Source organism: Narcine bancroftii, chromosome 5 (genome assembly GCF_036971445.1).
Source record: "Narcine bancroftii isolate sNarBan1 chromosome 5, sNarBan1.hap1, whole genome shotgun sequence".
Classification (NCBI taxonomy): Eukaryota; Metazoa; Chordata; class Chondrichthyes; order Torpediniformes; family Narcinidae; genus Narcine; species Narcine bancroftii.
The window spans coordinates 223,847,079-223,865,304 of NC_091473.1; the positions used below are offsets into that span (position 1 = coordinate 223,847,079).

An 18,226-nucleotide genomic window follows, 5' to 3' on the forward strand; every position below is an offset into this window, starting at 1 on the left:
AGACAGCAAAGATTCACTCTCAGATGAACTCAATGCCTCTGTACCCAATTTAACCTCCAGAACAAGGTAGAATCACTGTGCTCCCCCATGTCCCTGATGATCCTCTACTGCCAATATTCGATGATGACATTTAGGCTCCCTTCAGGCTAGTGAATCCAAGGAAAGCATCTGGTCCAAATGGAGTATCCAGCCGTGTACTGAAAACGTGGCTAAAGTATTCACAGCTATCTTCAACATATCATGCTGACTGGATGAGGTACCCACCCACCTGATTCAAACGGGCCTTAATCGTACCGATGAACAGAAAGAGTGTGGTAACCTGCCCAAATCACAACTATCTGTGATGGTGAGAACAAGTTTGGAGAGTTCAAGAAGTAACAAGCTTTGAACATGGTTTATTTACATATTTGCGTGGATGGGAATTTGCAACACTCACACTCACAGACAAAGCAATGACACACAAATCATATACATTGGACACAGGTTATTCATTGTAACTCGTGATTCTGAAGCATTTGATAAAACAGGGGCCCCCAAACCTTTTAGACCATTGACTCATTCATGGAATCTTTGATCCCTCATTGACTCCCAGACATGGAATACCCTACCCCAATGACATCTTTTGTTTGTCGTTGGTGGGGGAGGGGTGGCGTCGTCACACACACACCCTTCCCCCTCGACATGCAAAGAACACACCTCTTGTCCACCCCTCCCTCCCTCACCTTCCCATACACCGTCAACTTATTAAATGGCCGAAGCCAAATACAACATGGCAGCCACCAAGGCCAGCTCTTGGAGCCGCTGCCATAGGCGCTATTTTCCATTGATACACCCCGGCTTTTAACCGCAAAAAATTTAATTGACCCCCACCCAGCATTTATCGACCCCTTGGATAGTCCCATCAACCCCCCACCCCCCCACCCAGGGGTATATTGACCACTTTAGAGACCCCTGGGTTAAACAAACAATACCTACCATCCTTCTCTCATCAGCAGACACGGCACTCCCATTTACTAGAAGGTACTTTCTACTGCAATCGATCTTAACTTTCTTTCTCGTTGGGGTCCTTTTCTCAATTACTTTCAAAATTTGTACATCAATTATTTCAGGGTTTTTTTAATGACCCCATAGGTGTCATTATTAGTAGTGGACTCCTTAACTTGGCCAGCAACCTTCATAGGTGGGGTTTGATTCTCAGTTTAGGAATTTTTTCTTTTACTTTTTTCCATTTAATAACATGGGTTCAATTGTACCTTAGTCATTGTTATTTGATGCCTGTAACTTGATATTAATAGAAGATTGTAAAAGAACTAAAAGGTACAAACTGGTTACAATGTACAACGGAGGAGACACTCAAGTCTCCCAGGTACATTGCACAAATAACCCCACCTTCTACCGACATACACCTCACAGCTGGTTCTCCAGCAGCATTGCCCACGGCTTGCAACCTGGATCAGCCCCCTCACATTTGGTGGTTCAGCGTCGCCCTTGGCTTGCAACCTGGAATGGAGTTCATGGATTGTCTGAGAAACAATTGTTTGGCAGCCTCATTTGTGAGTGGATCTAACTCTTGATAGGCAGGTGAGGTGACTACTGACTTGTTTGCTGCTAGAGAGGTGACCTTCTGTACAACATTGCACCCATCAGAAGTCACAATCTCACTCATTAATTTACAGACTAGTATCCAGCATAAGTACAGAGCCAAAAGTGGACCGTTCTCACTATTGGCCCACCAACTTCCCATAGCACCAAAAGGCCCTCAGCTTTCCCATGGAGTCCTGTTTTCAAGGAATTGCTCTCTGGCTTGTTTAATTTGTTCACCAACTCTCACATGTATCAAGTGAGTGATATTCTCCAATTGGTCAAGGATGGAAGTGCAGCACTCTTTACTGGTAACAGTCATCTCGTTGGCCAATGTCTCCATCATTGTGGCCATTCATCTGAGTGCTCCCCCCAGATTGTCGAGGTGTATGGTAGCATGCATCCCAGATAGCAGCAGCTATGGAGGCCCATGGGACAGCCAGCCTGGTGGCTGCATATCTAGTATATGCTATTCAGGGTTCAGGAAGCATCCAGCTTTGTTGGGCTGTTGGCACTATCATGCCTAGATATTGTTCCTGCATCAACCTGCTGTGTCCTGCTTCCTCTCCCACCAATTGGTTAGACCAGTGCTGGCTGTACTGTTTGCACAAACATTCCTTAGCCCCACTCACCAGGTTGGGGCTTTGTATTGACCAAACTATGTGCAAGAAAAAAACCAGCCCTTGAAACCCCTCCCCCACCACTCCACCCCAGATCACTGAATGCGAGGTTTCTATTGATGTGCGGCGTTCGGTTGGGGGCCATGACATCCCAGCCTCCTCCAAAACAGAACACCAAAACCTGCAGAGCTGGGAAACTTCCTCCCCATAGTCTCTTTATTGAGTTTTAGGAGGAGATCAATGATGGTGCCAGTCCTTTGGCAGCGTCTGATGTGTTGGCTGTGTTGGTATATTTGTTAGCAATTTAGAGAAAAGTGTTGCAGTTTTTCCACCACCAATCAGTGCTGCCATTGCTACTTCCATGGTCCACAAACGTTGTCATCCTGTGAATGAGGGCAAACTCGCTCTCTCCGGGTTGGTCAGTATATGTGTGTGTAAGCAAGTCATTTGTGATCCACAGGCTGCAACCTACCTTCCCACACCACCCCCCCCCCCCCCATCCCCTTGGCAGAGATGATGGACCCTCAAAATCCTCATTGGCAACAGAGTAGTGGTCGTCCACTGGTCGGTCCCTGCTGCTGCCACAACTCTGCCTTTGCTTACTGCATGGTTTTGATATCTGAGTGTAGTGAATCTGTTGTGTGGGGGAGGAATAGATGGTGGAGGACGAATCCCCTCCTTTAATGGCCATGTCTGCTTTTCAGACCTGAGCACATACTTCCCTCTCCATATATCCAGCCCTTCCAGCAAGCAGATGGACACTCTCTCTGTCTTTCCAGCTGCCTGGCTGAACAAGGGAAAAAAAACCCCACCACTTCAGGTCGGGAGGGGCAGTGGTCACCACCAGTGACCTGGAGCTCTCGGGATAATCATGGGCGTGGGCATCCTCGTAGAACCCCCATAACCATCGTCCACTCTCTAATAGCCCTCATATTATCCTCGCATGTGATCATATTATCCTCCTTTGATTGGCAGGTGAGGTGATATCCAATCAGTTTACTGCCAGAGAAGTCAGGTTATCTTCCATATAGCACTGATCAGTGGCACTAATATCCACAATAATGATGTTTTGAGAAGCTGGTGTTGAAATATATCAGCTCGTGTTTGAGTGGCAACATGGATCTATTCCAAATTGTCTACTGCAGCAGATGTCATCTCATTGGCTTTGCACAAAACCATAGAACAGTAAAGATGCATACAACAGACTGCTCTTTATTGACTTCACTTTGGCATTTAACACCATCATCTCCTGAAAACTAATCAGCAAATTTCAAAACCTGTTCCTCAATACCCCAATGTGTAATTGGATCCTCGATCTCCAAACCTCTGGACCCCAATCAATGCAGATTGGCAAGAATATCCCTTTCACAATCTCCATCAGAACTGGAACACCACAGGGTTGTGTACTCCCCCCCCCCCCCCCCCCATCCCTATGACACCATTTAGAAATTTTCTGACGATACCTCTGTGGGCTGTTTTTTTAAAAAAAGTTGATGAGTCAGTATACAGGAGGGAGGTTGAAAACTTGGCTAAATGGTGTTTTAGCAACAATGTCACCAAGACCAAGGAACTGATTGTAGACTTAAGAAGGGAAAACCAGAGGTATATGACCCAGTAATCATAGGGGGAACCAGAGGTAGAGAGCATGAACAAGAGGTAGAAGATCTTTCCTGGATCCATCATGAAGAAAGCATGTCAGTGCCTCTACTTGAGAGTTTGTGGAGGTTTGGTATGGCATTGGAAACCTTGGGAAACTTCCACAGATTTATAATGGAAAATGAGCTGACTGGGTGCATCTCTTCCAGTACCTCTGAGCTGAAAGCCCTGCAAAAGGTAGTGGACACAGGCCAGTACATCACAAGCAAAACTCTCCCCAACACCAAGAACATCTACATGGAATGCTGCCATGTGGGAGAGCAGCAGCAATCAAGGATTCACAACTCCCAGAACATTTAGACATACAGCATACTAATAGGCTCTTCCACTCATGAGCCCATGCCGTCCAATTTCACCCAATTAATCGACAACCTTTGACCGTTTTGAAGGATGGGAGGAAATTGGAACTCCCGGAGGAAATTCACACAGACACATGGAGAACATACAGACTCCTTACTGACAGCACCGGATTCGAACCCTAGTCACTGGTGTTGTACTTCTTCTTTGGCTTGGCTTACTCAACTACTGTGCTCTGTTCTCATTGCTGACATAAGGAAAGTGGGAGAGGTGCCACAGTGCTAGTTCTACTCGTTCAGGAACAGTTGCCATCCCTCCAACCATCAGAATCTTTAAAAAAAACAGACTCAATCAGACTCCTTTCAGGACTCTTACTTTGGACATTATTTATTACTGAATACTGTATTTTTTTTGTGTGCTTGCACAGTCAGTTTGTTTACATTTCTTTGTGTAGATATTTCTTCTCGAGCACAGTTTACAGTAGAAAATTCTGCCTGACCCACAGAAATAAGAATCTGAAGCTTGTCTATGATATCATGTTGGAACCTCTTATAATAACTTTGAAGAGAGGGTTTACTTGTGGTGAATGTTTACCAGATAGATTTCTCTTTGTGGTCCGATGAAGCATGCTCTCAAGTTTAGAAGAATGCAAGGTTGCTTCATTTGAAACGTTCAAGATTCTTAAATGGCTTGACAGGTTAGATCTGGAATTGATATTGCTCATGTCTGGGATATCTGGAACCATGGGCCACAGTTTCATAGTACAGGTCTGCTAGTTATAGCACAAATGAGAAATTTCTTCAAAAGTGAGCAAAGCTTTAGAATAATCTACCGTTTAAGGGCTGTGAAGTTCCGCTGAGAACATTCGAGTGAAAGATTAAATGATGCTTGTGTTTAATTTCATGAATGAGGGTTTTATAATACAAATTACTAGAACTTTTTGTGGATTCTTCAGCAGTGAACTGTTGACGTGGTTCTATTCTCTCGACAAATAAAGTGAATGATTCAATATTATGCAACCTCCAAATATTTGTCACATCTGATCTGATTTTTAAATAGCACATTAGACCAAATTTTCTTCTATATTTACTAATGTGGAATATAAGTTATATTTTTATTGTTTCATTTCTTGTTTTTTGTTATTTCACAGTTTTGTTTGTTTGGCCTCTAATAACTGGTTAAGGTGAACAGGTAACCGATACAGTGGTATCCGTAGATATAAAGAGTTTCAGAGAGAGACACATATGACTCTTAAGGTGCCCGTATGGAACATGAATATCCTATGTCAGAGTGAGGTTATTGTAATCAGAATCCAAGGATTCTGAAGTGTCCACTATCTTTGCCTCCACAGATCCCACTTGACCCGCTGAGTTCTTCCAGCCTTTTTTTTTGTTTTAGATTCCATCGTCTGCAGCCCCTTGCATCTCCATGGCTGTTGTAATATTCAGTAGTGCAAAATGATGCAAAAGTACAAACAATCTGGAAACACTGTCAGATAGCATATGTGCAGAAACAATTTTGGAATAATCACTATCTCTCAGCTGCAATAAAAGTTCATAAACAGAAATGTGATCCTCTGCATGACTCTCTGAGGATTATTAGCCCCTTTTCCACTGGCACCTTGTCCCAGGAATTAACTGGGGCTAGGATCAGTGAAAAAAGAAAACTGTCAGCCCGCTGGTGTTAAATGATGTCATTTTGTGCTAGGGATTAACCACCTTGGTGACCGCGACTCATTATCCCCGGTGTCAGCTGATGCCAGCATATTGAGAAAACCAGTGGAAAAGGGACAGCAGAAAGTCACCTGTTTCCAGATGAAGGTAGAACACTGATCCCTGGGGATGAGTTGGGTCCCAGTTAGAGGTGGCCCAGTGGAAACAGCACAAAGCGTTTCAGCCAATTAATTAACTGGGATGCCAGTGGAAAAGGGGCTATTGGTTTGAATTTACACATTCTGCATCATTTTGCTTTTGTTTTTGACATAAATAGATTTGGATTCAGCAGAATTGGGAAGAAAAATACCTTTGAGGGTTTAAAGGAGAAGAGTCCCCACCAAGATCGTAATTTTATTTTGTTGATATTGTTTTAAATATATGTGACATCTGACTAATAATGTGAAGAGGAAAAAAATGTGAGCACACGATTTAATAAATCAGATGAGTATCATCTGTTATTACCATAATAGATTTTGACTGTAATATTAATAGTCGGAACATGATAATTAGTGCCAATTTGGTGCGCAGATAGTTAATATTCCTATATTTACTTTTCAGGTAACAGATAAAGGTCTCTGGACAGATCTTTTGGAGGAATTTAACTTTCCAAAAGGTTGTGCCAATGCAGCTTTTGCTTTGAAGCAGTACTACCTGAGGTGAGTGAAAATGAGAAATGAATAGTCTTCATTTTATTTGCATGTTAGATTTTTCGGTGCTGACTCAGTAAGTGTGAAATTTGACAGGTTACCCACATGTTAATTGCTTTGCCATTGAACTGTTGACATGTTTTTATCTTGAATTGGCTACTTGGTTCTCTCAGAGCTGCAGTCCCACCACCCACCACCCCCCCCCCCAAACATTTCATTGTTAATTTTCTGTATGCTAAATGTTGGTTTCTTGTAATTACTTATAATACATATGAAAATAAGCTTAATGAAACGAATTGATAGGCAATGTAATTCCTCTTCTACTGAGTGTATCCAGATAGAATACAGAACATTGTCATGAAGTACAACAATCATGGAGGAAGAAATAAGGAATTGAATTTTCAGGGCTTCTCTGGCACTGTGCCAACAATAAAAGTACTATTTAGAAAAAGTATAGCCCTCGAAAATAAGATTATGATGTGCAGGTGCCTTGGAGGGAGTGGAAAGGGGGGAATAATTTCGTGGAAATAATGGAGATGAGGGTTACAAAGGTCAGATTGAACTCTAAATGATGTTGATTACAAGGTGTTCTAGAAGGTAAAAAAGAGGAGTCGTGGCAGAACTGTTTAAAAATAATAGTTTGGTTTGCATCTTGTCCGCACATATTCATTTAAATGGAGACTTGACGTCAAATTCAAGACTTCACGTCTTGTCAAATGTTGAAGTCCTAAGCTTACTGATTGATGTGAAATGCTGCATTTACAAGATTGATGTTCATCATTGAGTCTGTGATCATCTCTTAGAATCTTCAAGCTAAATGTGAGCAAATTCTGTAACTTTGATTTCATTGTGGAACTGCATATTGTAAAACAGTGAAGATGTTCCTCTGAAATGCATTTGTGTTTTTTTTTAAATGATCGCTTTAATTTTAATAGTTTTTAAAATGTCTGATATTCAGTTTCATGCAACACTCAGTTTTGCAGTTAACACAGCAGGGGCTAGGGCTTTGCCTGCTCTCCATTTTCCAGAAACATTCGAGCCCAGGATGCTTTGGGTCAGCAACAAGAGTCCCTGGCACCTGGACCAGATAAATATGGGTCTTCAACTTTTGTAAACAAATGGGGTGACCTTGAATGACAATTGTAGTATCCATCTCTGTGAGATCTGACTCCACAGTACAGGAAGGAGAATATCCTTGAAGGATTAATACAGAAACAGTAAAGGTGTCATTGTACAACTGAGTGCATTCTATTAACCACCAAATAGTGGGGAGGAAGTAGATGAGCAAATCGGCAGGAAAATTGTGGTGATAACTAAAGGACTTTAATTTTCCCAGATGTTTGGGAGGAAAAGGCAAACTTTTCTTTCCCTGAGGCATGTTCTGGGTGATCTTTCTGGATTAATATTTCCTTGACCAATCAGGATGAAGGAATTGCTGGATCTGTTTCTGGGGAATGGGATGGGTCAAATTGATTTTGGACCAATGAGGGGAATACTTGGAAAATAGTAAAATATAATGTATGACACAGTTAGTATAGTGGTTAGCATAAATATTACAGCACCAGTGACGTGGGTTCGAAGCGGTCTGTAAGGAGTTTGTACGTCTACGTGGGTTTTCTCCAGGTTCTCCGGTCTCCGCCCACATTTCAAAGACATACGGGATTAGGAGGTTAATTGGTCACACTAGTGTATTTGAGTGGCGTGGCCTTGTGGGCTGCAAGGGCCTATTACTCTATGGTTTGTGGCGGTTTTGGTCAGAAACACGAGAAACCCACTGGCTTATGCTAGTGATTTCAAACATAACTCTTGGTATTCAACAAGCTTAGCTGCGATAAACTTGTATTTTCACTGATGTAGTGTTGAACTGAGCTTTGGGACATGCTGCCAGATTTGAAAGCCTGAATCTTTTCTCATTGTGGACGTTATGTGGGAATCTGGATGTCAATTTGACTTGATGGAATTCACCATCATTTATGTTTAGGGAAAATTTTCTCTCTCTGATCGACCACCAGACTGAACCTGAGGCAGGATCTAAAACCCCATGATGTTATTAGAGATTGTAAGGCTTTAGATTAGTTGGATCACATATTGAATGTTTTTTTTTACTTTCAGTTAGTTTTTCGTTGTATGTTTCAAGAGCTTGTTAAAAAATTGTTAATTTCCCCATTTTAAATTAATTTAATAATTTAGTGATGCAGTGGTAAGGTGGTCTGTGTTGCTGCTTTAATAACTCTGAGGATCTGGAGTTGATGCAAAGTTTAGGGGTTGCCTTGCAGAGTTTGCACATACTCTCCTTGACCATGTGGATTCCTTTCAGCTACTTGGTTTCCTCCAATGTTCCAAACATGTGTTGGGAAATTAATTGGCCATTGTAAGCTGCTCTTTTAAGAGTTGATGGGTATGTACGAATGAGAATAAGTTGGAGAGGGACAGGGAAAGAGAACGGGACCTGGATTTAATAGCATAGGCCCAATGGACTGAACATGAGTCGTATTTATTTTTTAAAAATTGCTTCTTTTGCAGTTAACATGGCCAGGGTCAAGATTATTTCAGGGAGTTGAGCCTCTTGACTGAGTCACCTCAGGACACCCCTCTTGCCAGACTCTTTGATGCTTTGTGCTGGCAAGATGGCTCTTTGTATCTGAACCAGTAATGTTCTGGCAGTGGGATCATATAATTTACATTTCACAAGATCACAATAGAAAGGAACAGAAGCAGGCTGTTCAGCCCATCAAGTCTGCCCTGCAACTCCACCTTGAGCTAAACTGTTCCAAATTCCAGCCTTTTGCCCATATCCCTTGATACCCTGACTAATAAGAAACCTTAAACTCCCCCAATAATCGAGCCTCCACAGCAGTACTGAATGTGGCAACGAATTCCACAGATCCACAACCCTCTGGCTAAAGAAATTTCTCCTCATCTCTGTTTCAAATGGTACCTTCTAATTCTCAGACTATGCCCTCTTGTCCTGGATTCACCCACCAAAGGAAACATCTTATTCACATCTACTTTGTCTAATCCTTTCAGCGTTCAAAATGTTTCTGAGATCCCCTCTCATTCTTCTATACTCCAATGAATAAAGTCCAAGAGCTGCTAAATGTTCCTCATGTGTTAGCTCTTGCTTTCATCCTGGGAAATCATCCTGGCATATCTTCTCTGTACTCTCTCCAACATCATTACATCCCTTTTAAGATAAGGAGCCCAAAACTGCACACAGTACTCCATATGAGGTCTCACCAGAGCATCAGCAACTCCTCTTTACCCTTATACGCTATTCCTCCTGAAATGAATGCCAATATAACATTTGCTTTCTTTGCTGCCAATCCATTCTGTTATTTGAGTCATTCTGTTCTCTTTATCCTAGATGTCAAGGACTAGTGGATTTAGATTTGAAATAGTTGGCAAAAGTGTGAAATGAGGAAAGGTTTTTAAAACTGTGTAGTTTGTGTGAAAATGTTTACAGATATTAGGTAGATAGTCAGTTTAACTGGGCTCTTGGTCTGTTTTGTATATTGTACAGTAAATCCATTTCAGAAAAAAAAAACCTGAAAGGTTAGAAGGGATGTATGATGCATCAGGATCTGATTTTATTAAATACAAACAGCAGGTATGCTTAGATGTTGAAATTTTCTGAATTGGATGCTCGCAACCATGCATGACCTGACTACTTTTACCATCAGCGCTCACAGTTTACCTACCCATCTACCTCTAAATCTGCTTGTTATTGGAGATGGTCCCCATTGTAAACCTACTTAGATCCCCACACATCTAACCTAACACAGGAACAGCGAGCAAATTTTCCAGTGTCAGAGCTCAACTGGAAAATCCAAATGTGCAAAGGTTTTGAATTTACACCACAAGAATGGAATTAAGAGGATGGTGATGCATCTGGATTCAGGCATTTAACAATAATAATTGCAATCAATTAAATTCAAGATAAATAATGTGGAGGTAGATGCTGTAATGTTGATAAATAAAGCTTCAGTGTATAAAGCTAAAATAAAGTTGTTCTGGCTTTCTCTAGCTACTTCTGATCAATTTGATCTTTTTAGTTATGTTGTGGTGATCATTATTTTTTCATTTAATTTTTCATGTGGATAGATTATTAGGTCTCCCATTTTTAAACGCTTAATCAGTTCAAAATGGTTATGGTTGACTTTTAACTATTTCTTTGCTCTGTATCTTATTTTGATTTCAAAATTGATGGTTGGTTATCTGTTCTCCTGAAATCAAATATTGACTGAATGCTACACTCCACTAGTTTCTCTGTAATATTTTTTGGTTCTGTTTTCTTGTACATTGGATCTGACAAGGAAGATGAAAGGCAAATTGTTATTAAAGGAAGGAGCCGGAAAGCATAAAAACAAATGGTCGTGCAATAGATTTGTCTGTGAAGCTGGATAAAGCAGATGGTTGATATTTAAGCTGCTTGTGCAGTAGGAAAGAAATAAAGAACAACAAACATATGAGAAAATGAGAGATTAATACTATCAAAATTAGCATCACTAGAACCCTTGTACTGGAAAAAAAATGTCAAGTAATGGGAATTGGAGATGTGGTTATAGACCTTTCAAATCCTCCTTTATTCAAAGTTTAAAAAAATACAAGAAATTTTAAATGATATGGTCCCTCCCAATGTTGCAGATGCTTTGTGAGAAATTATGAATTGCCATATTCAAAATGGGCAAGCTGACTGACAATATGGGAAGCTGTAAACTGTACACTTCATCTCCTCGGTTATGTCATCCTCCAGCACATTGTAAATCTAACTGGTGATCCCCTAAAAAATGATATCCTGATTTAAATACAGTTATTGTGGTCTTTGCAATTCCTAGACTTTCCAATCCAAGATCAGCCCATCTTTTTTAAATTTGTAATTGATGTGGATCCATCTGAACCTCCACACAATTTGAATTCACTTAAGTCCTTTGGACCCACAGGCTTAAACTTTATTGTTTTTATTTTGAGTTAAAATTTTTGGAGGAATGAATTTGGAGATGAGCTTGGAGTGTATTGGAGTAATTTAGACTGGATAAACAAAAGGATGAGGATTCATCTACAGGTGATGCAGATGATTACATATGATACAAGTGAACCTGATATACTGCACTGGTGGTGGAATGCCAGAGTATTCAGTGGTCTAATTCTCACAAAATGCTGGAGAAACTCAGCCTTTTTAAAAAAAAAAGTACTTTATTCACAATCAATTATTTACAAATAAGAAAACCATTCAAGACTTTTTTAAGCTCAGTGTCAGTTATATCTATACATTCTCATCAATGTGCATTGTTACATTTGTTTTCTAAATATCCTATTGCCACCACTGTGGTGCCTTGTCATTTCTCCCCCCACCACCACCAACCTCCCTGTTGGTCGAGGTACTTCCCTTTGGTCTCAGCTCCTCGATGCCCAGTGATGGGAGGACACCTTCGTATTGGCTACACCAAGCCTTAGTGCATTCCTCAGCATGTACTCCTGCAACCTGGAATGCACTAATTGGCAGTATTCCCGAACTGACATATCAGTAAGCTGAAACACCAACTGGTTTCGAGCAGACCAAAATGCGCCTTTATCTGAGTTGATGGTCTTCCAGCAGTTCTGGATGTCGGACTCTGAGTGTGTCCCTGGAACAGAAAATCCTCTGTCTCACTGCCACTGAGGATGAATCGTGACAAGGACCCTTGCATCATTCTCCACACACACTTTGCAAAGCTGCATTCAGCAAAGAGGTGGGTGATAATCTTCACTCCACCACAATCATCTTAAGGACAATGTGCATGGAGGATGGTATTCCAGTTGTACAAGAAAGATTTCACTGGGATGGTTCCTCTCACCAGCAGCCAAGTCAAGTCCTGGTGCTTGTTTTTGCTTACCTCGTCTTTGTTTCTGCAGGATGTTCTGTGCTAACCACTGCCTAATGGGCTTGTGGTCGAAGGTGTTGCTCTGGAAAAACATTTCTATGAAGGATAGGTGGTGTGGCAAAGTCCAGCTGACTGGGACATTATGCAGCAACTGGCCCAGGGCTATCCTTCTCAACACCTGGGACATGTAGAATCTCAGCACTTAGTGGCATTTGGTGCCCATGTACTTTAGTTCCTTGCACAGCCTGATGCCGCCACACATGGAGGTGGTCATCAGGATGAGGAACACGTTGGCCACACCCTTTCCCCCATTGTCTGGTGACTTGTACATGGCACCCCATCACACCCTATCCATTTTGGACTCTTGCCATTTTTACTGCAATCACAGTGTACAGACTTTTGTGTTTCATAGTGGTCTAATTCTACCTTAGAAAGTTACTTAACTGAGCTGAAAATTTGAATAATGCAAAGTTTAACTGGAGAAAATTGTGGCTTATACAAAACGTGATGTTTAATAGCCAATCTCAGAAATGGGTGAGTTGGGAAATCTTGCAGATGGGTGGAGTTGGTTGTTAGAATTCGTATGGAGGTAGTGAATAAATTCTGAGAGGAGGGAGGAAGATTGAAATTGATGAGATGGTGTTGTTGAGGTGTTACAGGTATGATTGACAAGTGTTAAACTAGAAAGTGACTAGTGTAAGGTAAAACATCATGAGATGGGAATGTGTAGGGAGTTACCCTGTACAGGGCAGTAACAAGAAGGGGAGGTGTCCTTGTACTCCTGTTAGGTAAAACATCATGAGATGGGAATGTACAGGGCTGTAACAAGATGTGAATGCATCCTTGTACTTACAAGATAAGAGAGACATTGATGGATTGAGAGGCAGGAAGCTAGCAGGGAAAGGATAGCAACAGTTTTAGTCATTGGACAAGTAATGATATGATGATGTTCTAAGCACATATCCAAAGGTATAAAAAATCACCATTTTGCTGATAACGGCAGAATGCATTCTCCGACTAACATGTTTAGTCGCAAGTGTTACAATCCGGTAATAAAGAACAAAGAACCCTGATTTCGACTCAGCCTGGTGTTTGTCTCACTCATTCATGAACAAAGCAGACCTAACACTAGTGAGCTAGACAATGGAAGAAGGAAGTTGAAGGAACAATTTTTCATTATCTTAGTTCACACATAGATTTTAGTCTTCAGATTTCATATTTATTGTTGGAGTACATACATGACATCACACACAACCCTGAGATTCTTTTTCCTATGGCATGGCAGAATGACCACTTATTGGTACAGGTATAAGCCGCTTAATGTCCATGATGCGTTCTATGAAATTGGACGTTATGCGATGTGGATGTTGTGCGAAAGCCATATAATGTACTTAGCAAAGCTATATGGGATACTGTAGTGTAGCTGTAAACTTTCTATTTGTACGTAGGGATCAGTGTGGAGACTGATACAGGCTGTGGGCAGAGAGGGAGGCAGTGGGATCAGTGTGGGGACTGAAACAGGGCTGTGGGCAGAGAGCAGGGCAGTGTGAACACTGACATCGGGCTGTGAGGAGAGAGCAGGGCAGTGGGATCAGTGTGGGGACTGACACGGGGCTGTGGGGAGAGCGGGAGATCAGTGTGTGGACTGACATGGGGCTGTGGGGAGAGAGCAGGGCAGTGGGATCAGTGTGGAGAGTGATACAGGGCTGTGGGGAGAGTGCAGGGCAATTGGAACAGTTTGGGTGTTCAGTATACAATTTCCTTTTTCTTTTGTTAATATTTTGATTTTTGTAAGAAATATAATACAACGAAGAAAAGGGAACAAAACTGAAAATACAGTATCACATGTATATGTAAAGATAAAACTTCAAACAAAAAACAGCTGAGCATCTTATCCTGAGAGTTACATATTTTATAGTTTTTGGTTCCTACCGTAAATCTAAAAACAAAGGTAAGACTATATCTTATCTGGAAGAGTAAATATATCTAATCACATTAGAAACATTACATCATATGAAAATAAGACATAAAAGGTCATCATATATCTTCAAATTTCACCGATGAATCAAATGCATTGATATCTAATTTTTTTCTCTAAGCTTAGACAAGACATAATATGAGAAAACTGTAGTTGGAGGTCTAGAGTCTTTCCATTTGAATAGGATGTCTCTTCTAGCCAATAATGTCGAGAAGGCCACAACAAGTTCAGAAAAACTTCCTATGTCTGGGTCAGTCCACCTGGAGAAGAGTTGAAAAGATATTAAAAATTTCTTTTCAATAGTTTTCTAAAGTTGATCAAGACTAAAACATATGTGTCAGAGTAGCAATTTCAGATTGCATCTGTCACAAATCGGGTTAATATAAAAAATACAAGCCAATTTATCTTTGGACATGTGATTACGATACACCACTTTGAATTGGATTAATGAATGTCAGGCACATATAGAAGATGTATTTACTATTTTAAAAATCTTGTCCCATAGATCCTCAGATAAGGGTCTTGCAGGTTCCAGTACTCAAACCTTTTTAATCTTGAAGTACTGCACATAATTTCAATAATCTATCATATAATTCCAACTAATCCTTTCTGAGAAGGATTCCATGGAAAAATATTATCAACAAAATCTGGTGGATATACAAATGGAAAATCCAATAATTGTGGTATTTAAGAAATTTCTAATCTGTAAATATAAAATAAAATAAGTTTTTGTTAAGTTGTATTTCTTTACAAGATTTTCAAAAGTCATTAAACAACCTTCCATAAATAAATTTTCAAAAGAAACAATACCTGTGATTTTACATATAAAGATTGATCAATTATTGTTGGTTGAAAAAAATAATTGAGAGATAGCACTAGATAAGACCAAGTTCTTTAAATTTAAAAAAAATTCTAATTTGGAACCAGATTCACAATATATATTTGAGTATTGGATTAAATATATTCCTATTGATCTTGGAAAAGCTAAATGGAAGAGATGCACTCAATAAAGAGGCCATTGAATACTGCTGTATAGTTCTCAATTCTAAATCTTTCCATAATGATGATCCATTTTATCAGAATAAAAAACCCAAAAAGTTCGATGGTGAATATTAGCAGCCCAATAATAAAATCTAAAATTAGGTAAGGCCATACCTTCATCTTTTTAAAATTTTTGTAAATTAAACTTATTAATTCTAGAATTTTTGTTCTTCCAAATAAAGGAAGAAACTTTTGAGTCAATATTATCAAAAAAAAGACTTTGTGATGAAAACTGGAATCACTTGAAATAGATATAAAAACTTGGGTAGCATAATTTTAACTGCATTAACTCAACCTATTAAAAATAATGATAAAGGAGACCATCTAGAAAAAGTCAATCTCATGTACTTGAATAAAGAAGAACAATTGAGTTTATGTAAATCTTTAAATCTTTTAGTCATTTTAACCCCTGAGCATATGAAATTATCTCTAACAAGCTTTAATGGGTTAACTATAGATGGGGATCTGTATATTAATTGGAAAAAGTTCACTTTTACGAAGGTTAATCCAGAGAAAGAGCTGAATTGAGATATAGCTGGGATAGATCTTTCAGGGTCTGAAATATAAACTAATAAGTCATCACTTACAAAGGAGTCCTTACGAGTAACTCTGTTTCCTTTGAACCTCATGAGAATTTCTAAGGGCTAGGGCCAGAGGTTCTAAAGCTAGATCAAGGGGTTAAGGGGACATCTCTATATTATTCCCCTAAACAACCAAAATGAGGAGGATTTGTTATTATTAATAATTACCATAGCTAAGGGGGTACTGTAGATCAGTTTAATCCATGATATAAAGACTGAACCAAAATTAAATCTTTTAATGTTTCAAAATAAATGGTTCCACCCCACTCTGTCAAAAGCCTTTTCAGCAACTAGAGAAACTGCACATTCTGGAATTGTATCCGAAGGGGAATAAATAATATTTATTAATCTATGCATATTACAATGTGAATAATGACTTTTAATAAATCCAGTCTGATCTTAGGAGTTAATGAAATTGACTCTTCATAAAAAGTTGCCAGTAAGGTCCCAGAGAAAGCGGAATTTTCAAATACTTTACATAGCGCAGTGTAAATAAATTAGTAAATGATTTCTAGAAATTCTACCGTAAAGCCACCCGGACCTGGGCCTTGCCAGATTCAACTCTGCAATTGGAGCTTCCAACAAGTTTTGATCTTCTGATGATATTTTAGGAATATACAACATTTGCAAAAATGTATCGATTAAAATAGAATTATCAGTAAATTCAGATTTGTAAAGATCTGAATAAAATTCCTGCAACACTTTATTGACTTCAGTATGATCAAAAGTACAGTTTGCATCTATCTTGTATATCTTTGTAATTTGTCTTTTGGCTGGAGCTGCCTTCAGCTGACCAGCTAACAGCTTATCTGATTTCTCTCCATGTACATAAAATTGAGATTTAAGTTTAAGTAGTTTATTGTCGATGGAGTGTTAATAATCAGTCATGCTGAGTTGGAAATTCTACTCTTGTAAAGGTCCGTACTGGGTGTCATAGAATATAATCTGTCAATCTCTTTAATTCTATTGGCAAGTAATGTCAGTTCACTTTTGATATATTTACTAAGTCCAGCAGAATAAGAAATTATTTGTCCTTGTAGAAATGCTTAAGCGCTTCCAAAATTACCAAATTGGACATTCTTTCAGTTTAAAAAAAAGAAAGGAATCTGATATTTAATAAAGCTAATGAATTTCTCATCCTGAAGCAGAATAGAATTGAACCGCCATTGTTGAACTCTGGAAGTAACACCGGAGATTTCAACACAAAGCTTTAAAGGTGCATGATCAGAAATAGTGATTGTGTCGTATTCACATTTCCCTATCAAAGGCACCAATCGTGTATCAGTTTTTAAAAAATATTCTAGTATACATGTATCCTATGGTGTACATGAGAAAAGAAATTCCTTTTCCGTCTGGTGTAAAACTAAACCATAGTCCAACAGGAAGAAGTTAGTATAACTAGCTGATTTATTTGAAAGCATCTGAATGGCAGAGGACCTGTCAATCCAAGGATTTAAGCAACACAAAATCTCCAACTATAATCAACACATATTTATTCAAATTAGGTAGGGAATTAAAAACCTTTTGGAAAAAATTCAGAATAGTCAATATTAGGAGCATATATAAACCATTACTACCTTCTTATTTCTAAATGAACCAGTAACTATTAAAAATCTTCTTGATATATCAGATATTGTATTAAAATGTACAAATGGAACCACTGAATCAATAAAATCAAGACACCTGTAATTTAGCTTGAGAAAGGGAGTGGAATTGTAAATTTTCCAAAATTTAAAAAAAAGATATCCGTCTTTCTTTCGAATGTGCATCTCCTGCACAAAAGATAATATCCGCCTGAAACCTTTTAATCATATTAAATACCTTTTTGCATTTAATAGGATGGTTAAGGGTGTTCAAATTACATGAATTAAAATTAAATGTATTTATAACCATCTTAATATTAAGAAAATTAAAAAGGAAAGCTTGTCGTGCATGTGCAAGCACATTCCAAAGAGGGCGATAGAGCACAGCATGAATCATAACAAAGGAACAAGTGATAAATTCCAGAACCATCAAAGCTGCTCAGGGATAAAAAAGGCTTATACTTACTAACCCTACCCCCCCACCCCAGCCCAAAAACTACCCAATAGGAGGGCAGCAAGTTGAAGATACTCATCCCTTAACCCCTATCTCCAGCTCGGAGCACTCCAAACAAGAATTACAGTTATGTTCGTTCCCCCACATTATCGACAAAACAAACTGAGTTTTGCATAGCAAGCCATCGAACAACAAGATTAACTGTAGAAATT

General features: G+C 39.3%; 1 protein-coding gene across 4 annotated transcripts in view; it reads left to right on the forward strand.

Moving 5' to 3' along the window:
* The window catches only part of LOC138764954 (AT-rich interactive domain-containing protein 2-like), a 278,904-nt gene that overhangs the window by 88,136 nt on the left and 172,542 nt on the right, over window positions 1–18,226 (forward strand). For all 4 annotated transcript variants that reach the window (XM_069941451.1, XM_069941455.1, XM_069941453.1 and 1 more), the window contains exon 3: window positions 6,428–6,525. In XM_069941451.1, coding sequence (XP_069797552.1) covers window positions 6,428–6,525 — 98 coding nt within the window. The remainder of the gene's footprint in view (window positions 1–6,427; window positions 6,526–18,226) is intronic.